Here is a 25500-nt window from a genome sequence, read left to right on the forward strand (position 1 = left end):
GCAAGCTAATGGAGATGTCACCAGCTAGCAGGCCGACATCACTACACAACTTAGAACATCAGAAGCAGAGGAAAACCAGGCATCTTCTCCCAGGTGTCCTGGGACAACAGCCAGGTAGGAGTCATTGCCATTCACTCTGACTAGCTATTTGATGCTGAATGTCTGGCCATAACCCTCCCGTTTAAGGGAAACCAGAGCAGTGCTGAAATGAATACGAGCACAGCCTGAAGTCATTTGTTTGTTGCAAAGCATGTAGGCCCAGTAGTTTGAGCTGATCAACAAAAGGCCAAGAGTCAAGCATGGATGTGTGTATGTTTAGTCAACACCTGAGAGCTGGGGAGGGTTTTACAAGCAGAACAGACAAAGATAAACGTTTATTAGCTGATTTGGCCTTAAAGATTCAGGAACATCAAATGGAAGGAGAGATTACATAGCAACTCTTGATGGCCTTGTTCCAAATAAATTCCTGATGTAACTGAAGTAGCTGTAGGAGTGAGGAATTTAAGCTTGCTTTGGTTCAGGCTGAAGAGACAAATTAGCTAAAGAGACTGGTTTTCCTTGTAGTTTTCTGGATCCCGTCAAAATGTTTTAAGAGCCAAGAGTGGAAGTAGGTAAGCTTCAGGAATTTAACTTCACTGTGTAGCAGTTGGGAGAAATCTCAGCAGCAATAAACTCTCCCATCTGCTACTCTCATTGATGCTCAGATCAGTTACTAACTATTCTAGGCTCCTGTGTCAGAAATAACACTGCTCAGCTTGCAAGGGAGTAAGTCTCTTCCTAGCTTAACTACAGAGAATTTTAAAAAGATCTAAAGTGTTTCATCAACTAAAGTATTCAAATGCAAAGTCAAACGCTTTCAGCATTTTAAAAACTCTATTTGGTATGTGCCAAGTCACGGCTGGCATAGTAAGCAGAGATATAAAAAGATTTCATTGACATTTAAATATATTTCTATATGAATGTCTCACAGAACAAAAAAATAAAGTCTTTCCATCACAAATACTGCAGCATTAAAATAAACACTTACCAAAATAAACAGTGAGTGATATACATATATATTTTGGGTGTATCATTTTATATAATGAATAATATTGTTGCTTTCAGTCACAAAGCACAATATAAATATGGAATTTCATGTGAACTCATTTTCCCTGTAGTAATAAAAATACATTCTTTACAATTAAAGTAACACTAGTGCAAGTCCATTGCTGCTGCCACTCGTCAGCCCCTCACACCCAGTCACTTGCATGGCACTTCATATTTAAAGATGACACTGAAGATTTTCCCACCTAGCCGATCAGCCAGCCAGGAGTTTTTGATGACTGCGAGTTTGAGGCTCTCGCACTTCAGAGCTGCATAGTAGTTTGTATGGATAGCGCGGCCCATCCCTTCGATTATAACCAAGTCGGTCTTCCGCTCCCTGACCAGCAGGGCCAGGCCTTTGTCCAGCCGGCTGTAATGAGATGCAGATACATGACTTCAAACAATGTCACTGTTCAGTTATGTAGTATGGTCTGCCTACCCAAAATCTCAAGGCGACCTTACATTGTTCAGAGCTATGAAAAATGTCACGCTGCATGACGTAGTTCAGTAGCCATAACCTCCACTGAAGATGCAGCTGGAGGAATTCTACTGACCTAGCCTCCAGCTGTCCGAGGTGGATTACCTTTGTGGAAAATCCCCTACCATTGGTTCATGAAGCACCTACCGTACAGCAAAGGTGCTATGCTAGCGTAGTACAGACACACCCTTGGATGTACCTGACAGACCACGGCTCTAAAGTCCATTTGGCTGGCAGGGAGCACTTTCAGGAGCTCCAGAGAATTTACCCTGCAGGGCAGGCAGATTTAGTATTTCGACACTGCCATTGTTCAACATACTCTAGCTAGCTGTGTCCTGGTGTCAGCAAAGGCTACAGCTGCATTCCCAAACCCCAGGAAGTATTCAGGTGGCTAGCCTGTACTACTGTGGATTTACTGCTCCAGTATCTGAGCTAGCGCCATTGGAGCTAGTGCAGGTATGTCTACACGGCCATAGAGGTGGTACTGCTAAGAGCTCCTACAGCCAGTTCTCTCCTTCCCTCAGGGCAGGTTAGGACTCTGGTGATTCCAAGAGGATGAACCTCTTTTAAAACCAATCAGTCCACTAACTAGTAAAAGGGAAATCACGTTTGGAAAGATCAGCTGAGAGAAGCCAAGAGCTACCAACTTATAGTGCAGGGCCTGTGAGATGTGCTAACTGAACTCTCCCCGCTGCTGCGCTCTGACATCAGGCCTACAGAGCTCTAGCTGCCTTCTCAAGACACAGGCAGACAGCAGCAAAGGGCTGCAGATAACCACGTCAGAGAGAATAAGGGGTGCCAAGGAGGGATAGGAAATCCAGCATTACACCTAGCTCCCAAGTGACAAGTTGCCAGACGTCTGATTGTGCCAAGTACAGATGGGGGCAGGATGTTAGAAAGAAACCAACCACTAGTGGCTTTCAGTTTCTCAATGGGCTGCTGAAAAGGATCTTTCTGTATCAGCAGTTCCAACTGCCAGTACACAGTGGTGCTGGGGCTGGGATATACCCCCGAGCACCTCCCCTCCAACCGTGGCATGTCCTGCCCTGCCTCTCAGCCAACCAGCACCGGGCAGGGGCAGAAGAACAGTTCACTGCGCGATGGGAGGGCCATGCGGAGCCTGGCATGGCAGCTTTAGAGCAGCTGCGACCTCGGCAGCAGCGCTCAGCTGGCAGCTCGGAGGCAGCACAGAGTTAGTGGGGGTGGGGGCTCCTGGGTGGGACTAGCACTGGGGAGCTCCAAGAGATGGGGGGCAGGGAATCTCACACTAGGGAGTCCGGGATGGGGAGCTGTCAGAGAAGCTCTGGACGTGGCAAGTAGTGAGGGGACTACGGGGAGCAAGGCTGGCACTGGGGACGGGGCTGGCACAGGGGAGTTGGGTGCAGCGAGGCTCTGGGGTCAGTAGCTGGTGCTGGGGAGTAGTGGAGGGGCAGAGGGCTCTAGGGGTTTGGGTTGGCTCTGGGGCACTCTGGGGGCCAGGGCTTTTTATACTTCAGACCAGCAAACCCATTCACAAACTTTTGACGGACCGGTAATGCTTCATTTGCATATCCGTTATTTGCATAATGAATATGCAAACATGTAAAATGCAATGTTACTGGTCCACCAAAAGTTTGTGAATGGGTTTGCCGGTCTGTGGTATAAAAAAGGTTGGGACTCATTGTTCTACATTGGCACTTGGCAATAGGAATCTGAAAAGAGACTGAATCTTGGGGCTAAGTCGCCTTTTCTCTGTCCAGGAGCAAGGACTCGAGTTTGTTCTCTGCCTTACATATGGTTGACTGTGCTTGCTAGCAAATCCCGTACATAAGGCACATGCCCCTGAGAAAGCAACTACATTAAGACAGAGACAATTCAGGCAGAACTGCCTACTGTGACGCCAGGGTTAGGCCTATTACTCTTAAGAACTATTTTTCATTTCCTGAAATAGCTCCCTCATTTGATGTATTTTTATTTTAAAAATTCAGAGTGGCTCAATCATCGGAGCCAAAGCTTTTAATGTTTAATCCACTGGAGAGGGTGAAAGTAGATGTGTTTGCTGCAGCAGGAGAGCATTAAGACATCAGACAGACAGCAGGGACTGGTTATCATCATGCACGCTTGTCTGCAAGTTTCCGGATTTTAGAGAAATGCTTTCTATTGAAAGAGCGACTGGGTGATTATTATACTGAAGTGCAAAATCTACCGCACTGCATGACAAAGGCAGAGAATTTACAATACACATTTCATCCACTTGTAAACTCACCTCAAATCTAAACACGGTGAACTCGAGCCTGTTTGTACCAACAGTAGCCTCTCTTCCGTCAATGCAGACCTTTGAAAAAAAACAGACAAACCCCCTCATGATTTCTTACACTACCTTCTAAACAAGGAAGTCCTGACGGCTAGGACCCTGGTGGAAATGAGACACACAATGCAGCCAGATGGCATTAGTGTAAAACAATGCAAGATTTAATCCTGCACGCCAGAGCCAAGCTCTAACTCCATGGAGACAGATAGGGCAACTTAGGCACTTGGGGTGAATATCTAGCTGCATGGTTGCAACATCCTCTCTCACCAAGGTGCTCTGTGCCTGTTGCTGCTTATTCTTGTTTCTCAATCTTACATACACATTCAGGCTGAGCAGATAGAGTGTCCCGTCATCCTTTTCCAGAATTTCACCTTCAACATATTAAAAGGCTATGAATGAACCAGTAGCTTTGACAATGGGTAAAAAAATTCACTCATGCACCTTTGAAGGGACGCTTTGTACATGGCACTAGGGATGTTAGAAATGGTTTTTTTTAATAACTGTGTAGTCACAACAATTCTTAGTTGTTACACGATTAACAAAATGCTCCCTATCCAGGGGCAATACTGGCAGCCAGAGTGCTCCCAGCCCTCTCCCAGGGAGCCCCTCTGCCACGCCGCAGAAGCAGCCCCGTCTGCAGGGCGCCCTGTGGGCAGGGGCTGCTGCTGCCCTGCACTGCTGCCTCTGTACCAGAGGAAACAGCGTGGGCTGGCAGACAGCTCTCCCACATGCTCTTCATTTAAAAAACCTCAGAGAGCATGTGGGCCAGGGAGAGTGTTGTGGTTAATCAAGATTGTTAACCGATAAGCATTTGTTCATCAGGTAAACGGTTAGCCGACTAGCCACTAACATCCCTACACTGCATTAATATGCATTTCTCTTGTTCCATCATTCAAAACAGCTAACATCTGTAAGGATTTGCATGGCATCATTTAAGGGATCCCCAAGAACAGTTAAAAGTATTTCTTTGGTGTTATCACTTTATATTATGAAAGCTGAATGTTTTGGAATTCTAGATTGTTGCAGAATAGGCAGTTTTGAATTTCCACTGTTTTCTTTGTTTCATTTCAGTGTTTCCCCTTTATTTCAGGTCTTGGTTTTCATACTGTAGCCAAATGGGGTTGAGTAGGAGCTACAGCCATTACAGGGGGTTTTCCCTTTTCATCGACATTTCAGAAGTTTCAGAACTTGCGTACATCATGTACTGAACATTTTTAGCACTATCTTATTTCCTTTTAAGAAAATGACTAGGGAGGGGATAGGTCAAACCGCAGAATCTAGTTTTAGTCATTTATAAAAGTGACTAGATTTCCTTTTTATAATAGCATGAAGGAAAAAGGCTAAGATGACTTACTGTATAATGGGATCCATTGCTGCTATCCATTCAGCAACAATTAAAGATTCACTGTAGGTAACATCGTTTAGTGCAGGGCCAGAGTTACAAGCCAGTATAACCTGCAGCAGCAAAGAGAGCAGAAGATTCCTCCCATTACTTAAAATAGAATCTTACAACTGGAAGGGACCTCGACGGGTCAGCAAGTCCAGTCCCTTGCCCAAGCACCATCTACATCATCCCTGACAGGTGTCTGTCTAACCTGCTCTTAAAAATCTTCAGTGATGGAGATTCCACAATCTCCCTAGGCAATTCATTCCAGTGCTTAACCATCCTGACAGGCAGTTTTTTGTTCATGTCCAGCTTAATCTTCCCTTGCTGCAATTTAAGTCCTTTGCTTCTTATCCTATCATTAGAACAATTTTTCCTCCCTCTTCCTTGTAACACCCTTTTAAGTACTTGAAAGCTGGTATTATATCCTCTCTGAGTCTTCTCTTTTCCAAACTAAACAGACCCAATTCCTTCAATCTTCCCTCATTGGTCATATTTTCTAGATTTTTTTTTTTTGCACTTCTCTGGTAGGGTTGACAGATGGTTTCAACAAAAATACCGGACACACTTGACATTAAATCACAATCTACAATGCATCTATTTAGAAAATACCGGACATTTGTATTTTCTCATTTATATTGTCTCAGTTTGTTTCCTAAACAGAAAGCTCAAATGCTGGACTATATAGTTCAAAATTGAACACCTAGCAACTGTATTCTCTGGTGCTTGTCCAATTTGCTCAGATATTTCTTGAAATGTGGTTCCTGGAACTGGACTTTGCTTTCTCCCTCCCACCCCCCCGTCAGAGGGTGAGCGTGGAAAAATGTTTAGTTGAAATCCTAATTTCAAAAGATGGTCAAGATTGTTTCATGTTCTATGGCTGCCCTCAAATGTCCCTGCTAAGTTTTGTGGTTTTACAATTACATTTTGGATTGGAGTTGCCAATTTCATAAAGTTAGTCCTTTTAAGTGAGGCTAAGAGTATCAGAGAAAAATTGAGGAAGTCTTGGTAAAAGTTATGAGGACCTCAAATTTAACAGCCATTTTTTACTCAATTTACCTGTCAGTATTTCTTACGGTCCTGTCACTTCACCCACAACTACCTTATGGGTAGTCAAACACATAGTGTCAGACTAAACTCAACATTAAGTGTATTAAAAACATGATTGTCAGAATTTTATTACCACTTAGTTACTTCTTAAGCTTCTCTAGCACATCAACAAAAGAGGTCATGGCACTTTTAGATTAAACCCCCAAAATAACCTACTGCAGGCGACATGAAGGTATTATACCTATTTTACAGCTCAAGAAAATCCCCACCCATCTCCTAAGTCAGAACAGAGATAGAGTTAGGACTCCTGGCTTCTAACTAATCACCTGACCACACTCCTCCCATTAGAATTCCTAGTACACAGAAGTGCTTCAGCAGACATCAGTGGGAAAAGTGTTAAGTCTTCCACTAGGAGTGGACACCTCAGACAATCATCAAGACCCCATGAAGCATCCGTATTCCAGAGAACTAAAACTTACCTCTGTACCTCTACAAAGTAGCTCTCTGACAAAGGGGAAGACTCCTAAAATGATGTCAATTCCACTGTTATCTGCGAAAATTAAGGCACATTTATGAGGGGGACCCTCCTGAAAGAGAAAACCAGTGCATTCAGGGTTGAGTTGCCAGTTCTCATAAGGTCAATGACTAATTTGTGTTAACTACTCAAAGATTCACAACAAAAGCCAGACTCCTAGTATCCAGAGGTTAATGGCATCACTTGCAAATCTCTGCATGGGCCACCTCTCCTCTCCTGCAAGTGCACAGGGCTAGACTGACAGTCCTGGAAACAGAAGCCCTATCCATAGTACAAGCAAAGCAAGATTTCCCCAATGTAGTCCTGCCAATGAGGTTTAAAGCAGACTTGAACTACTCTATTCCCTTGGGGGGGGGGGGGGGGGGGAAGAGGATCTTCAGATGCTAATCTAGTCATTCTAGGCCGACCAACTAAAGTGAACTATGGTAATTTGTCATCTCAATACCAACTGAGACTTTGATACAGCCAGAGATGTAACTACTCTAGTCATCACTGATCAGGACTGAATTAGTCCTAGGCAACTAAAATGAAAGGCTTACTGCCTGATCCCACTGCCTTTTAGTTCACTCCACTTCCAATGCAGTTAGGTCACTGGGATTCACGCTGCTTAAAGTACTTTTGGTAAAAAACCCTGGAGCAAAGGATGCTTATAACGCCTCATCAAAACCTCCATCAGGGTGTAAGTTGTACAAGGCAGGTAATAGGTTTGCAAGTTTAAAATGCACAACCTCAAAATGTGACTCATCAGTAATTACAGAGCTTGAGGATTTGGATTTTAAGGTGGAAATTTACACCTAAACATTGGTTGCATTTGTGCAACTCAAAAGATGATCAGAGTGATTTCTGTGACTACTACAGAAGTCTAAGTAAATTACTCATAGCTAAAGTCACAATGGACCAAGCATACCTTAAGTCGTTGTATCCACTCACTGTAGGAATCTTCTAGCCAGGGGCGCTCTGTAGAGTTGACAAAATCTGTAGGTTAGCATTTTTCGGACAGTAATCTTTCTAAGCATTGTTACAGCAAGTATACATGCAACCTTTTTAATAACATTATGAAGAGTCAGGTCAGGTATATCTATATCTACTTTAACTTTAAAAGATTTGAGCTCTGGACTGTGCCGTAATATTAAATTTATGCATTCAAAGAATTCTTGGGCTCTTAACTGTGAAAGAAGATTCAGTTCTCCTGAAATAGCACTTTATAAAGAATACAAGACAAGTCATAAGAGATTAGTGTCAGTGTCCCCACAGGCACTACATTACTCCTTGTAAGATAACCATCGTGACCACTTTCTTTTTGCCATTGCTAAGCAGGAGGTATATTTAGCATAGCAAAAGCATGGAAAGGATGGCTGACCTTCAGGGGAGCGTTCATTAGACCTTTTTTGATCACTGAAAAAACAATTTTACGTGTTCTGGACTAAGAGGAAACGGGTCCCTGTCATAGAAAGCAACAATTCAGTGAAGTACTGTAGCACAGTTATCTGGAATAAAGACTAAACACTACCGATTTCATGTGACCTGCCTTGATAGAAGCATCTCCCCCTAGACACCTTCTTGCCCACCTCCATTTTTATTCTGCTATCAACACACCAAGGCAAGATGCTGTAGAACAGGGGTGGCTGACCCATTAAATGAAGAGAGCTGAAACGGTGGCGGAAAAAAATGTGAAGAGCCGCAACAGAATTGTTTGGGGGGGGGGGGGGGGGGAGGAAGAGTTCCCCACCAGCCAAAGTTCTTGGGGGTGGAGGGGAAGGACGCTGCCCCTTTAAAAACAATGGATTAGGCTTTTTGGCCACATCAGACTCCCGCCAGCCAACACCATATTGCTGACACCATTTTGCCATGCTGGACGGCTCCCCTGCACCTGGTAAGCACAGGGAGCCAGAGGCCGTTTGTAGGGGCACATGGGGCAGCTTTGCAAGCCACAGGACGGGTGAGGCTTCGCGAGCTGCTCTTTCAGGGGTGAAGAGCCACATGCGTCTCGCAAGCCCCGGGTTGGCCACCCCTGCTGTAGAATGATCCTTTATACCTTGCAGTTTTTCCTTGGCTTCTTCAAATCCAAATTGTGGCTCAGATTCCAGCACTCTGCATCAGAAGAAAGACAAATAGGAGAGCATTAAACAAGCTCATCCCACATAGAGGCCTTGTGCAAACAATTCTGCAGCTGAACAAATAAATATCAGATGAGGATTTTATAGCATCAGTTTTAGTGGGGATGTGCAAGTGCCCACTGGTTGAACAATGGATGCTTTGTATTTTCAAAAACGAAAGATTTGGAGGTGTTAAACACTACACACTCTTATGCTATAAAGGCAAAAGCTGCCAGCGCCATATAAAAACATGCAGACATTAACAATAAGTTCTAAGAAAAGCATCAATGGTATTACCTACATTCTCATGTAAACATAGTTATGATTTATACATAATCATGAAAAAGTGTGAAACAAGCTTTGGAGATTTTCTGAACAGTGAGCAATAATTTGCCATGTTTAGCTGAAAAATAGCAGCAAAATGAGTATCGAGCATTTTGTCAAACTTTTCAACAAAGCCACTATAATATGTTGTCGACCAGTTTTCTAACTTTGTAGACTTCCCTATCAGCTAGGCATTTAAAGCCAAAAGCCCAACAACAGTTAAGTGATGGTGTGGGTGATGCGATGGGGTTCAGGGATGTGTGATGCCCTGGTTTAATTTCAATCAGTAGTGAAATGGAACTCTATTTGGTGTCTCCACCATCCTTGATACCCTCTCCCTTTCCCATTAGATACTGTAGATATTTCCTGCAAACCACTTCCCACCAACATAAAATTCCCCAAGCCACTTGTGAATGACATTAGCTTGGATATCTTCCCTTAATCCTCTCCTCTGCAGGAAAAGAACATGCACTGTTGGACAGGCGTATGACCAGATCTATATTAGCAACTACAGTTAATCATTTTAGGAACTGAAATTCTGTGAAGTACTAGTCTGAATTTGATTGGCCATTGTAACATTCACAGAACATAAATCTGTTTAGTGTGCTTTCCAAAAATAATTTTCTGGACGGGATATAAACCATCATGTTAAGGCTATCCAGAAAACCAAGGAGCCAAATCATCCTGACAGATGCACAAGGTCAACTACTGGTTTCAAAGGGGAGTTTCATATGTGCATCTCCCTGTAGTTAAACTCTCTCCGGCCGCTAGCTGCGCAAACGGATGCTTTAAACAAGTTTATTTTATAAAAAAAATTGGGGGGGGGGGGGGGTGTAAGAAGGTGGGGGTGGGGGTGGGGAGGGAATGGATTTCTGACAGTTAAACTTTGAAGTCTACATTCCAGCAAGATCTCATTTGACTGATCAGGATTAGAACGGTTAAAAAAAGGGGGGGGGGCATAAGAGTTGGTAGGGAAAAGGAGAAAAGAATTAACAAATATCTTAACAAAAAGCACAGGTGTTCACATGCCCACACGCTCCAGTTACATACACTTATGTATAGGGTTTATATAATGATAGCTGAAAATCAGACCCACAGCAACATGCTGTTGAGACCGCTAGTTTTAAAGAGTCAAAGATACTGAGAATGCTGGTTTTCATTTATTTAGAGCTAACAGAAATTAGGAATGAATTAATGTGGAAGAGTTTAATAAAAGGTTTTCCAAATTACAATAAAGAGATTTAGTTTGAACAAAGTATTTGTAGATTCCCATTATATCCAAACCCGTTCGGCCATCTCTAATTAAAAACCAGTGAGTGAACATGTAATACAGGGACCACACAGAACGGCAGTAGGAAGTACACATTCACCTTACAGGAACACAATGCCAAGGTAAGTGGAACATACCCAAAGCAGTGCTAAAGATATCCTCAACAAGCAAAGTGGGCGAACTTTCAAATGTGAACTCTGTATTATTACTACTACTTCATTCAAACATTCATACTAACATATCTGCCTGTTTTAAGGGTTGATAATGGTGAATTTCCTACACCTCAAGTCTTGCACAAAAGCAACCAGCATTTGAAGGTGAAATACAAGCTATTCAATTAAAATTGGATTGGTGCACTTGAATTTGTTAAAAGAAAGATGGAATATTAAGTTCTTAAAATGGTGTTTTTAAAATATTTAGCACCTACTCTGAGACTGCTTTTGCTCCCCAGTCAAAGACATTCCCCGCAAGAAGTCCTTTCACCAGAGCAAACTGCCTCTCCTCCCAGCCTAATGAATCCAAAGATTCGATTACGCTTGGAAAACATTTTAACGCTATGCCATTTTCTTTCTGCTTTACCTGTAAGAAAGATATGAGACATTGAATTTATAGATGAAAAATTCTTACCCATCATTGGTTGCCTCAGTCCCAAGACCACCTCCAAGCATTCTCCTCTAGGTTCATGGCCTCTAATGGACCAACAAGTTACTGTTATCAGCATGCTTAGTATGAACAAATAAAAATAAAATATCTCCTGGGCTGCTAATAACGGCATGAATGCTAGGAAAAGAGCAGAAACTGCTCGTGTTTCTTTTCAGGACTGTGATGCGGCAATGGAGTTTGGCCAGCAGGAATAAGTAGTGTCAAATGAGCCATCAAGAACAAAACAAAAGTCACCCTAAGCAAAGGCATTGCCAGAATATGCAATGTGCATGCATCCCCTTACATTTGCTATAAATGTAACAGTAAAAAAACCCCAATGATAATAATTAGCCTACATAATTTGTGTGTTTTGAGGGGTTAACAGAATATCTGACTTAACGGGGAAAAGGTGTGCTGGGTATAGGGGGAAAACAAGATTTTCTTTGGTTTAGACTGCAAGAAAAATTTGCAATGCCTTGCAATCAACCTGACTGCCTTCCATGACCCCTGGAGGTAGCAACCCACCAGCTGAGAAACTTCTCCTCTCCTCACAATGAGCCACTATTTACCTACATCAAGTGTGAGAGTATGCAAAAGGGATCTTGAACTTACATTTTTGTCCACGCTGTAAAGGAAGAAGAATACTTACCTTTGAATAGGGGTCTGGAAAGTTGAATTCATTTAGACAGTGTTCTCTCGTATCCAACAAACTTCTAACTGTTAGGGTGCCATAAGCACTGAAAGAAAGAGAATGGATCAGCTGCTTCAGAGAATGGAGGAAGAATTGTTTCTCTCCCCATGCCCACCATCTTCAGAATCAGATTCTGTAACTGACCCAGATATAGTACAGTGCAATTCTACTATATCCTAGATTCTCTACATCAGTCACTACTGTATCTGAGCACCTAAAGCAGGGTACACTATTACACACAGGCTTCTTTGACTCAACTGAGAAAAGTCCTATTTTAAAAAGAGGCAAGGATAGAATTTTGACCAAGATACTGGCCATTAAACTAATCTAACTACTACCTCCAGGAACGTTACGGTACCTACACCATCAAGTTTTATTGTGTCATAAAAATTAAAATGTCTTTAATTAAATTCTAGTCATTGTGGTCAGATCAATATGGTTAGCTAGGAGCAAAGGAGTCTCTGATTCTAGGAAGGCACTACAAGATAAAAGGCTACCCTATGCAACACTGTCCACTGTGGTTTGTGCTAGCACAGTTAGCTAGGAGGAGACACAGTAATGACCAGCGGGATATTGGACTCTAGAAAGACTCTTAACCTCTTCTCATAAATCATCTCTTAAAAGTATCAATCCATAGTCTACTCTTATTATGGGACAAAATCATCAAAAATGGGTGCCTATGGCAAGATTTGCTTATGGACATGCAATGGAATGTTGGATTCCTACCACAGGAGGCAGTTGTCATTTAGGAAACAAAATACTTGTAATCCAACAGAGAGTGGGAGCACCCTGAATATGTATTAAAAAAAATTCTTTCAATATCCATCTGAGACAGGTGACCTGTCACTTTAAGGGTGGCTAACCCTGGGGCTCCTTAATCTGTTCAGATAGCCCTGTCCTACCACACCTGTGCAGGATGAAGGCCAGTTCTCAAGGGGATTGTGGTGAAAGAGCTATGCAGTTGTAGAGCTAAGCCATGACAGTAGAGCAAACTCCTACAGTGGGTCACAGGAAAAAGGGGCTAAGCTCCAAGGAGGCAGTCCTTGGGCATAAAAGGAGACAGAGGAACGAGAGGCTCCAAGCCTGGAGAGGGGTGAAAGGTGCCTAACCTAGCTTTGTTTTGAACTTTACCTGAGAGGTTACCAGAAATTGATGGAAGAGAGCATGAAGTTAGAAGCACTTGCTGCTGGCCCATGGAAATGCCAGGTGAAGGGATGCTGAAGAAGCCACCAAGAGAAGCCAAATGAGGGCCTGACTAATTGCAGCTGGATTTGATTCCCAGGAAGGGGACTGAACTCTTAAGTGAGAGCTGGCTGGAGGGCCAAATCACTCAGCCAGACCAACAGAGGGTCTGAACAACCATTTGAAGAAGGCAACCAAATGGAAGGCCCAGCAATGCTGCACCCAACTGTGATAGGGTGCCAGTTGGCGAGTTAGTCACCTCTGTATGCACAGAGTTCACTCTGGGGCAGGATCCTAAAAGAGCAGTATATTTAACTTTATTTCCTATGCACATTTAGCTAAATGTAACATGCAGGGAACAAATCACAAAACAGGCTAACAAATGCATATTAAACATACATCTAAGTTAACTGTGCTCACAGGAAAAAGCCGACACTTACAAAGGCTGCTGTCTGAGTGTCTGAAGCTTATTCCAATACTTCTGTCTGAACTTTTCTGCTCGCTCAGCTGCATCGGTAGAGTCTGGCTGACTGGCGATAGCACGTTTCACTACCTGGCAGAGAAACAAAGAGGCTGGATTGGAGATGCCATATGATTTCTACTCTCAACTTGTCTAATGCGAACAATCTAAATGGTTGAAACTCAGGCAAATATTTATTCTGTCTTCTGAAATGTTAAGCGCCCCATGCCAACATCAAAGAAGTTTACACTTGAGGTTCCCCCCAAAGATTCAAGGATATACATTCAAAGAAGAAAGCGGCATCTAAAACATTCTACTAGTCTGTTACAGAAAGTTCAAATCATCAGCTCTTAGTTAACATGCAATATAGTGAACTGTTTTTATAGCTCGTAAGTTCTTAGGATGGGCATGCTTACTATGGATACAGACACTCAGGAGTGATTTATGAACGCGGAATCAGTTAAGAGCATGTCAGTCACGTGACTCATTAAGTAAGGCCAAATCCTATTCATCTGGCTCACATGAGTAGCTCCACTGTGGTCAGAGCAACTGTTTAAAAGAATAACGACAGCAGGATTTGGCCCTTTAAACATAAAATGATGCTTAACAACAAGGAGTGCACAGTGGTATTTAAACACTAACATGCTTTGGAAATTATTCAAAGAGGTCACAAGAAAAGAAAGTAATTCTGATTCTGCTGAGGTAAGTGTCCACAGGACCTCCACCAACACACCTGGAAGGAAAGTCCTACGAATTTTACAGCCATGAAAACCAGGTCACGGACCACAACATCTGATCTCCCCCAAATCAGCCGAGCTGAAGAGGGACAGGAGTCCTCCCTCTACTCAGCTGTTATTGGAGAAAGATCAGAGCCACTTGCACACGCAGTGCAGCAGTGAGGTCACTTTGGTGGGGCAGCAAGCCCAGCGCTGGGCTTCAGGTGCCTGCCCAGGGTTGGGACACCCAGGCTGGGGGGTGCTCCTGCGAGTCTGAGCTGGTGCTCTCTCCCCCCAATGCAGTCCTGCCCAGCCCTTCCCAGGCTCAGGATGCGTGAGCTCTGGGGCTGCTGCTGCCCTCCCCTCCTCCTGTGGCTCCTGCATGGGTTTGGGATGCCTGAGCTAGGGGACTGCCACTGCCTTTCTCTCTCCAGCTCTAGGATTGCTGCCGCTAGCCCTCTGCTCTCCCTTCCTCTCTGCCCTGTAGCTCCTGCTGGGACTCGACAGCCCCAGGACGTCTGTTCCTCTCCCCAAGCCCTGGGGCTGCTGTTGCCACCCCCACCCAGGCTCTGGGCTTTTGCTCCTGCCGGGAAGCACCTTGGCTCCAGCTGAGACTCAGGGCTTCCACACCCTGCTGCTCATGCCCGAGCTGGGACCTGCCACCCTTTACAAATCCAGCTGGGACTCAGAAGTCACATGGGGTGGAAGCCCTACCTGGATTCAGCTGGGGATTTTGCCCCCCCTCCCCGAGCTCTTGCTGGAGTTCCTTTGTGGCTCCAGATGGGTCTTGGCATGCTTGAGTTCAAGGCTTCTGTCCCCCACCGCAGCTACCACCCAGGCTTGGGACTTCCATTCCCATGGCTCCTGCTGGGATTAAGGGCTTTGCAGCCCCTACAGCACCTGCTGGGTCTCGGGACTTCCACCCTGTGGCTCAAACTGTCCGGGCCCCTGGGCACAGGCATCCTGTCTGTGCCCATGCATTAATCTACCACTTGCCCTGAGTCTGACTAGCAGTTAGGAGCACCTGTTTGGGGCCCTCAGCAGCACTGGGGAAATCACACCTACCTCCTCCACCTCTGGGAGCCTCCTCCAGCTGCAGAAAACTCCGCCTTCAGAGCTGGGCTCTGCAGATAGCACAGACGTGAGTATGGCAATCCTGCAGCCCCCCCCAATGCAGCTGTGGGACTCTCTACAATCCCCTCTTAGATCAGGACCCCCACAGTTACAACACTGTGAAATTTCAGACATAAAACATCTAAAATTGGTCAGTTTCACAATTTTAAGACCCTGTAGCCGTGAAATTGACCAAAGTGAACTATAAATTTGGAGGAGCCCTACATATAAGAATTGCAAGACCATCAGTTTACATGGGACTGGGAAGGCTCCATTTCTCCACCAAGTGTGACTGTGTGGTCAAGCTGGCAGTCTGGGGTCATCCATATTTTTCTGTGGGCTATATGCCAATTCAAGAAGCTCTTTAGTCAAAATGCAGTATGTGTGTCCCTTACCCCATCCAAAGCCTCCTCAAAGCAAGTGAGCCAATATTTCCTGGCCATGGCATCATCAGTGAGGTCAACGGTGTCAGGGATGTATGTGGTTGGGTCCTTTAGCAAGGGCAGGTTAACAAGTGGTCGTTCCAACCGATCCATTTCAAACATGTCAAACTGGGAAGTGATGGGGTAAAAATAAAGTTCCAATCAGACTTCTCAATTAAGCTAACTCAAACAGGCTGGTCCAATAAGATTGCTTTGTAATGGGACTAGCCCACAGCTGCATTAGAGTGTGCACACAGTATGGGTAAAAGAATGGTTCTACAATTGCCAAAGCTTTGTCTTGAGATCTTAGAGGAGTTTTTCCATTTAAAAACAAAAAAAAGCGCACCCCTTCTAATAATTCTCTTAATGAGAGATGCGATCATTCTGAAGAATTAAGTCAAGCATGCAGCCTTCTCTTCAGTAAAAATGTGATTCCCCCCATTTCAGTTTACACATTTCTGTTTGCTACCCTTCCCCCAGAGCCCTTAAACTTATAGGGAAAAACAGCATTTAGGGTCAATTGTTTAAGAACATGAACACGCACAAGTAGTTAGTTCCACATATGCAAATATTCTGTTGCATATTAAAAAAAAAAACTAGCTAAGTGCATGGATTTATTGTGCAAATGAGTGGGGAGAATCAGGCTACAACTGACTTGTTTACTTGGGATCTGGAATTATTATTTAAGTTGGGGAGTCTGTGTCCACTATAGGTGGATAAGAGTTTGTTAGGTTTATTACAGTCCTGAAGACCCCAAGGGTTCCAAATGATCTCTCAGGGAAGACAGCTTCTGGTCCTAGGAAGACCGTAACTTACCGTGCCACTCCTTGCACGTTGCATGGGACAGAAATCGGGCGAAGTGCTCATTAGGCCAGAACTCCCAGCATAATTCTCTCCCCAACTGTACTGGTTGGGATCTGGAGGAACAAAGAGAGGCCATAAACTAAAAGTAAGACTGTCTATACCACGACTGATTTAATGCCTATATGCCTTTGTGTAGGTTTTTAATGCAGACAAATGCAAGGGAAAAAAGTCATGGAAATAATGTTTACAGAAAGTGTAGCGTTACTCAAACATCCCATTAATTAGAAATTTGGGCTGCTTATTAATAAAATGAGCAAGGGCCAAGAAACCCTAAGTTTCAGAAACTGTTACCCCATCACTTTTGACATTCTCCAAGCCCCTCTTTTTATTTCCAAGCCTAGTATCTCCATAGATGGTGTACTGAAGTGCTTAGTAAGAATGCATTACAACCAAATAGTTTAACAAACAAGTCATTTCTAGGGAGAACCAGCTCTTCTGATAAACAGAAAAAAAATTAGTCAGAGTGTGGGAAATAGAGCTTCAGAAGCATGCCTTGTGTACCAGGGGATTCCTAGTTATTCTTCCCAGATCTACAGAACCTCTGCCAAATTACACAGCTTCTTAGTACCTAAATTTTCCCTCTCTGTAAAATGGATAGGAAAACTTCCTGCTTTACAGGGCATTATGAGGATTAATCATCTTTGTAAATGCAGAGATCACTGGATAAGTTTTAACCACCCCAATCAATCTGGTTCTGTTTTCATTTTTAAAATACAAACTGAATGGCTTGCTCATACAGCGGTGAAAAATAGTGGTTACTAATCAGAGAGATCAGCAGCATAGAGCTCTCTTCTCAGCGAAAGCAACCTGTAACTGAAGAACGCTAAAAAGTTCCAGAGGGGTAGCCAAGTTAGTCCGTAACTGGAAAAAACAACAAATAGTCTAGCAGCACCTTAAAGACTAACAAAACACGTAGACAGAATCATGAGTTTTCGTAGGCAAAACCCCATCTGAAGAAGAAGTGGGTTGTGCCCATGAAAGCTCATGATACCAGCTACATGTTTTGTTAGTCTTTAAGGTGCTGCTAGACTATTCGTTGTTTTTTAAGAATGCTAGGAACAGACGCACACTCTAACTACTGGGGTGTTTTCATGGGCAAAAAAAATGCAAGTTCATAATTCCATCATTTCTACACTAGCACTCTGACCATAGATTCAGAAACTGTGCTCTCTGGAGAGTAAATCATCAGAACCCTGGCTTTTCCTTCTGCCTTTAGAGAGATTGCTTTTGGCAGTCACAGGAGGGGGAAGAATAAGTAAACCCACCAGGCACCTTCACGTGGAGCAAGGAAATCGAGATCTCCTTGCCAGAAGAAAATAAGTTAATGTTTACAAAATAAATCTGTGCTGTTAACGACAAACATATTTGATTAACCAATGATTTACATGCAGCCTCTTGAAAGAAGCTTCGACTGACACTAACATTTCAGAACACTGCATATACAGAACATAGTGATGCTGTACTTACTGTCTTGTTCAGCTCCTTTTAAAAATGCCCCAATGGCTCCCAGGTAGCCTTCATGTCTCAGGAACAATGCCTGAACCTCTCCCTGCCACAATATGAAACATTGCATTTGGATGGCCCCTGGTTGCTAACATATACTTTGTCACTAATTTACACTTAAGTATAACAGACAAACCAGCTAGAATATTTTATTGTACCCATGCTACATTCTACCACACCTCAGTAATTTCTATGGTGCTGCAGGAGGTATATTTGAAATGTCTCTTTTCAGCATGTACTACTTACACCTACCAGCCCAGGATTATCAGACAGCGAAGGAAGATACAAGGAGGAATATGCAGTTTGTTCTAAGGCTGAATAGAAGTGTAATTAGCCAGTGCTTCAGTACAGAAACCTACTGCAACTTCCCATGGATATTCAACTCCTCTTGCCTGAAAGTGCTGTAAATTTGGCACATTCATTCATCTTTGGCAGCGCATCTCTCAGACATTCTAAACCATGATTCTCATTTCCTTCCTCTACTTTACTCTCTCTCTTCACTTTGCACTGGCTCTCGAGCTCTAAGAACACACTGAAATGTCCGTGCAAATGGAGAGAGACAAAATGCCTGGGCGCGGCAACACATTTTGTTAAACCAGTCAAGGAGATGTTCATTCATCAAATACAAAAAAGCAACACCATCCTTACAATTCAGGAATCTGAAACTGCAAATGAGGTAGACCCATTATCCACCAAATCCTTCACCTTCCTAGGCAATGAGAAATGTTGTGGAAACTGGGAGGAGGCAGCAAAAAAACCCACAAAAAAAACAAAAACACAAAAAAATCCACAACACAAAAAACTAGCTCCCCCATATAGGTACTCACAAAAGAATGTTAACATTTGCTTGTTAACATAAGCAAAAGACCAGTAATGACAATTCACTTATACTAGTTAAGGAGGAAACTAGCAGTTTCCTGAAGCTTGCCACTAATCTATAAAAAGACATTGTCGGGGTAAGACAAAAGGAGATCACAGAAATTTAAGAAAAGGTGCAGATAACTCAGCCCTCAAGGATTGGGTAACAGTGAAAAGCCTAAGCATCGATGCCTAGAAAGTCCAAATACCACTAAGTTTATAAAGTCATCACGCAGATACAGTCTATTCCCCACTCCAACAGATCTCAAACCAGCTCTAGGCTTTGGGTTTTACCTGCCCTCTCAGCTCACAACTCTCTGAAAGCAGGGAAAGAATATGTAAAGGGGAACATTACACTATGAAGTGATTTCAGATTAGCTATTTTAGAAGGAATGACAGTTTGTATTTTTAAAGCTGGTATTAGCTGCAGGTTTTATTGTAGAAGAATCATCTCACTAAATTTGACAAGGGAATGTGAAATTAGCAAGAGGAATTGAATAATCAATCATGGTATCATGTGAGGAAGATGTATAGGATCAATGCTGAGCAGCTACAGTATTACAGACTACTACAAAACCCACAGACATCTACTCTATCAACTATATGCAATTGATCTTTATAGCAGTACTTGACCTTTAAATAAAGGTTGGCTCCAGTCAGTGGCCATTCATTATTAATACTGTGTTAGAGATTCATTGCATTACTTTGATCGTGCTGCCAACTTGGTACATTGAAGAAAAGAAACTATGTTAAGGTCTTGCAGCAAATTAGGAAAGATACCCAAGACTTCCTGAGAGCTTAATTTTTATTACCTTGGAGAAGAAGTTAATACTGAAGGTGATTGTGCGCATGGTGACTGGGTGACCCCGAATAAAGAATCCTCCAAAGTAAATTTTGTGTAGATTATGGAGTTTAGCATAGAGGCAGGCAAGCTGTCCAATGTCATTGCTGATCATGTGTAGTAAACTCTTTGCCATATCATCTTTAGAAAATTCTAAAGGAAAAACAATTAAAAAAAACCACATTAAAGATGGTTGAATCATGCCCAAGTGGATGTTATTTTTAGCCAGACAATAAGCAAAAAGTATCCCTAGGGGAGCTCCACTGGCTTCCTTAGTCTACAAGAGTGATGAATCTGGCTTCAGAGAAAAAAAGTTTAGCCTTATCACAGCTAGTAGACCTGGACAGGAATAAATTGTTTAATTAGGAAATACCAATCAAAACATTTTGTGGGAAAGGGTCAGTTTCAGCAAACTGATTTTAGTTAATTATTTAATTCATATAAATAAATAAAATAAAAAGAGACAAACTTTGAAACGTGTTTCTTTAAAAGTTTTCTAAATGTTTTTTTCCTGGTTCAAAAGTACTTTCAAAATTTAAGCAAACTGTAGTAAACTTTAAAAAAAATATTTCAATATATAAATGTTTCCATTATCGGTATCAACTTTTCAGATTTTTAGTTTGTGAAAATTTCTCTCTCTCCTGATTTCATACTCTGATAAGACAGAAAAAAAACAATTTTCTGCCCAGCTCCCAGAGCTAGTTGTATGAAATTAGCAAAAAAAAAAAAAAAAAAAAAAAAACACCCACAACCCACCCACCCACACGCCTCCCCCCCCAAACACACACACACACACACACACACACACACACACACACACAAAGTCTCCAGGATAGAAACTTTAATTTGTAGCCAATAACTTTGCTTTGAAATAAAAGTCACTATATAAAAGTACTTTTTGGACTACATATACAGGATCACACATGTATGATGAGGGGAAATTTGTTAAGAAGGAGAATGTGGCAAATTCCAGTTAAGTAGAGTGCTCTGGGATCTTTAACATCCTTGCTGGGAAACAGCACAACCTTAAAGGGCCACATATAGTAAAGCATATGAATTTAGTTTGTTTCTTTCAAAAGTAATGAGTGCCAAGCTAACCCTTCTGCGACTTCAAGATTTCAGTGACTCTGAAGGTTTCAAACAAGACAAGACAAAAAAAAAAAAAAAAAAAAAAACCCACACACATATGCAGCAAATCCTAAAACTATTTAATATTTAGGCCTTTCCTTCTAGCTCCAGCCAGAATCAGTTAATGCTGCGCTTGGGTTAACCAAAGTATCACTTCTGTCTCTCTCTAAAAATCTGTGTAATCCCACCACTGCCTGGCAAACTGAACTCTAAAGGCATGTCTACTACCTTATTTCGAAATAACAAGGCGAGCTTCCACACTACCAAGCCTGTTATTTTGAAATAATGGGCTTGTTACTTTGGGAAAAGGAATGAGCTTATTTTGAAATGGTTCTCCCAGGAGTTATTATTTCAAAATAACCTGGTAGTGTAGACCTAGCCCTAGACTTTTGTGACCATATAATGCACTTTGTGAATACCTTTCTAAGCCAGGTTCATTTGGGACTAGATTCAACTGATATTCTAGTTCCCAGTGCTCGTGGGGACAGATCTAGGACAAACTGTTTGCAATCACCTGTGCTGTTAGAGCAACAAGACAGATTCTAAAGGCATTTATAGCAGAGCAGGAAAGGAGAACCTTAAGCTAGCCTACTCCTTTGGAGACAGATACCAACCTTAAGTCTTCAGAGGGCCAAGGAGGATATGGTTGGATCCATTCCTTTCCACTAGCTAGAAACTCTGAAGAAGCAAGTCAGTACAGACACTGTTCCTTATAAAGTCTCCACACCCCGACAAAAACCCATGCCACAGGGAAATGGTACTGGGGAAGTTCACAACTCTCTCATCCTCTCACTATATGGGAGTGTCACAAACATTCATACAATCAGCATATTAAAGTTATAGGCAAAATGCAGTAAGATTTATACTGCAAATCTCAGACTCCACTCCCCCCTACCCCAGTGTTGATACCTTTATCTGCTGTGGCAGATTTCCCAAAGCTGCTAGCTATGAGATTTCCACTTAGCCCTAGTGTATGGTAGGCTCCACCATACACATCTTTCACCAGCATGTCGACATTTGTATGCTGTCCCTTTGAAGCAAGCTGCAGCAGTTCATCAAATTTCTGAGGAAGAGAAACAAACCATGTTACACCAGGTTTTCTGGATGGCCAGATAATCTTGTCTGAACCTCTAACTTCTGCAGAACTCTTCATAAGAGCAGTCATTCAAACAAACAAGCAAACAATCCAACCAAACAAAAACAGCCCATACCAAACAGATGTTCCTTCTATTTCAGGCCATAGGGAAGAACTACCCAATCTAAGAGTAGTGCTTCACAGTCTCACTGTAACCACTGCTTTCAGAATCAGACCAGAGACAACCATATGCAAATAACTGATCGAAAGAGATTCCTCCTGAAGACTGGACGTGAGGAATGTGAGTGCCCTCCAAGTCTGCTTGCAACCCCTTTGAATATTACTGCTTCCTGCAGAAAACCTCCATCCTAAACTAGCGTGGTGTGGAACGTGGCATACATTCCACCCAGACAACTCCCATGAATGGCTCAGAATTCAAATAGGATTGTATAGGCACAAATAAATAGAATGTTACCCAGTACCTTTCGATACTTTGGATTCTATGCTGTTTCAACGAGCAGATTAGCAAAAAACCTTTAGTTCAGTAGCCTCCATATCACCCTGATTACAGGGATAATATGGTCCTAAGTGAACACTGTAGTGAAGCTCATAAAAGTTACTCTGGATCAACTTAATATTCAGCCTTCTTTCCTGTTGCTTCCCTTGTAAGTAAGACTGTTGCTGTAGCCTAGCAACCATTCAGGTAACAGCAGGAACAGAATTCCAGCCAGAGCCTGCCAGGCACTGTACCTATCCTCAATGCAGGCTGGGAGGCCAAGTGGGCTTATGTTTCAGAGGCATTTTAGTTCAAAAAGTAAAACTAAAAGAAAGGCTGCCTGTCCAGCTCAAGAGAGCTATGAAAAGAAGCATTAAAATAAAATAAACCTGGAAGAACTAGTCTTGCCCTTTTGGGCTCCCCCACTGCTTATAGCTCAGCTATGAACGCTGTTCCAAGTTGAGACATGTGCCTCCAAGTCCAGTAAAGCAGGAAACATTGAAAAGACTGAGACTAATGAATGTATCTGACAAAACATTGCAAACAGGGACTTTTCCCTTTGATCTTCTCCTGACAGATTCTCGATACGTAACTGAATCTCCTCCTGCATAAGCTAACACATACATTACCCAAGTCACATGGACCTTTAACGACATAGGCTTCAGTTACATGAACATACAAATCCCTAAAAAGCAATAGGAACTGAGCTACCCCCTTTGCCTCAGATATACTGCAGTACTCTGGCTCTCCTCTCTTTACTGCTCTTCAGGACTTTAGACTGAACCTGGAGAAGGTCCGAGTAACTCATTCATATTTGAACACAAGGCAAAGAAAAAAAAAACCCAAACAGGTAAGATGGAGCAGACTGTATTCAAACCGTACATAGTCAGGGAAAAGACCATTACAGAATAAAAGGGAACTGTACACTCTTCTCCTCCTCCCGCCTCCAATCCTAGAAGCTGGAAAAAAATCCTGTATCCTAAACAGTCTTTTGCCTACTTGACAGGTATTTCATTATCTCCGGTGTTTCTAATGGGGCTTTTCTGGTTTACTGCATGGATATCACAAAGGATGTCAGCACAGCTCAGGAGTCCAGGTTCGTTATTTAATAACAGCAGCAGATACAACAGGGAACAGAAGAGCATTTAACAGAGAATACAAAAATACATAGCAGAATGTATTAATGGCAATTTTAAAACAAAATCTGTGGCAGAACAGTGGCTCAATGTGCAAGGTTCGAAATCATAGTTATTACAATCTGGCAGAGAATTAACTTTGGACCTCAGGTTCCATAAAGAAAACACAATTTCAAACAAATAGGATTTTCCTTTTTTTAAAGAGGAATACCACAAATGAAAGCCTCTCAGTAGCAATAATACCTTTGTTTTTGTGAGTAAAGTTCCAAGACCCCAGAAGGTTCCCCCTCCGATTGAACTCCCTCCAATCCATTCAAATTTGTCCTCTGTTTCCACCTATCAATTACACATGGATATCATTATGAACACACTTATAAATAAATATAACCTCTGGATTCCGAGCAATGGAAGGGATGCATTCAGTATGAATAAATGCTGCCAACAGGACAGCTTAATGATCTACTTCTCTGGATCATGTTCATATGTTTCACACCTATCTCAGTAGGAGCCATTTAGCCCTTAATCTTTAGAGATAAACGAATTTCATGCACAAGTCTATGGCCATCAGGAGGACTCCCTAGAATTCAGAAGTACATTCAGATTCATGCTACAGAATGACAGATGTGCTTCTACAGAAAGTTGCTTTAATGGACTGACCATGATTTTAACCACGACAGATGTGCATGGGAATGATTACTTGGTTTAATGTAGAGAATATTAACACCAACACACTTGTTACAAGCGGAGAATTGGAAATTGTTTGTCACTTGCACAGCTTACTGTTCTTTTGATCATAACTAGTCCTTTAAAACTTCTGAAACAGGCAACCATTGCCAACCCCATACTCTCTTTATACACTGAGAAGTTCAGACAAAGAAATTAGAAACGGATGCTCTGAGCAGAATAAGAATGCCTATCTCATGGCTAATGGCTTGTCTACCCTAGAAATGCTGTTACAGAATGCTACTGCGTTAGTGCTTCAGTCTAAACCAGTGGTCCCCAATGCGGTGCCCACCGGGGCATTTGAGCGCGCCCGCCGACAACCTGGGCCGGCCCCGCCCTCGGCACGCGGCGCATGGGAGGCGCCAGCCCCAGGCGCGCAACACGCACTGGTGCCGGGTGTGTGGCGCTCGGGTGGCCCCAGCCCCGGGGCACATGCGGGTGCTCGGCACTCAAGCGGCGCCAGCCCCGGACCCAGCGGCGGCGCCAGCCCCGGACCCAGCGGCGGCGCCAGCCCCGGACCCAGCGGCGGCGCCAGCCCCGGACCCAGCGGCGGCGCCAGCCCCGGACCCAGCGGCGGCGCCAGCCCCGGACCCAGCGGCGGCGCCAGCCCCGGACCCAGCGGCGGCGCCAGCCCCGGACCCACGGCACAAAGTGCTTGGGCAGCCCCAGCCCTGGAGCACATGCCGGCACCGGGTGCAAGGGCATCCCCGGCCCCTGGCGTGCTCCCGTACACGCGGCCCTGCCCCCGGGTGCCTGGCGCGTGAGTGGCCCCCACCCCCCGGGAGCCTCTAAAGGTTGGGGACCACTGGTCTAAACACTACCTATGGCTGACAGTAGGGGGTACTCCTCAGCAAAGGTAATCCATCTGGCACTCCACAGACATAGATATGTCTATGTATTTTCCCAGTGTAGACAGCCTTAAGCTTTTATCCACAAGTGGCTGCCAAAGGTGTTATTCTCTCTTTTTCTGGTATTATGAATTTGTCATTTCCAGCTGTTACACTTTAAGCACAGCATTATCCAGTTAACAAGGGGACAGATTGTAGTCCAATGGAAAAGCAGGTAGAACATACATTTAGACTGAAATCAATATTTATGCTTTTTGTTTAAAACTTCATATAAACCCAGAAGGGAAACAAA

General features: G+C 43.2%; 1 protein-coding gene across 2 annotated transcripts in view; it reads right to left on the bottom strand.

Moving 5' to 3' along the window:
- Positions 1-1038: 1038 nt before the first annotated feature.
- PANK4 (pantothenate kinase 4 (inactive)) overlaps positions 1039-25500 on the bottom strand; it is a 34750-nt gene continuing 10288 nt past the window's right edge. The window contains exons 5-19 of one of the 2 annotated variants that reach the window (XM_075906665.1): positions 23881-23973; positions 21840-21993; positions 19774-19955; positions 18068-18149; positions 16553-16653; positions 15710-15865; positions 13466-13578; positions 11802-11889; positions 10938-11089; positions 8856-8911; positions 7728-7777; positions 6765-6872; positions 5206-5306; positions 3807-3875; positions 1039-1453 (exon numbers count right to left, since the gene is read on the bottom strand). In XM_075906665.1, the coding sequence (XP_075762780.1) occupies positions 1240-1453; positions 3807-3875; positions 5206-5306; positions 6765-6872; positions 7728-7777; positions 8856-8911; positions 10938-11089; positions 11802-11889; positions 13466-13578; positions 15710-15865; positions 16553-16653; positions 18068-18149; positions 19774-19955; positions 21840-21993; positions 23881-23973 (1719 nt within the window). In that variant the 3' untranslated portion in view covers positions 1039-1239. Of the gene's footprint in view, positions 1454-3806; positions 3876-5205; positions 5307-6764; positions 6873-7727; positions 7778-8855; positions 8912-10937; positions 11090-11801; positions 11890-13465; positions 13579-15709; positions 15866-16552; positions 16654-18067; positions 18150-19773; positions 19956-21839; positions 21994-23880; positions 23974-25500 lie in introns of those variants that run through there. The other variant, XM_075906666.1, reaches the window with a different exon arrangement.

Source organism: Pelodiscus sinensis, chromosome 23 (assembly GCF_049634645.1).
Source record: "Pelodiscus sinensis isolate JC-2024 chromosome 23, ASM4963464v1, whole genome shotgun sequence".
NCBI lineage: Eukaryota > Metazoa > Chordata > Testudines > Trionychidae > Pelodiscus > Pelodiscus sinensis.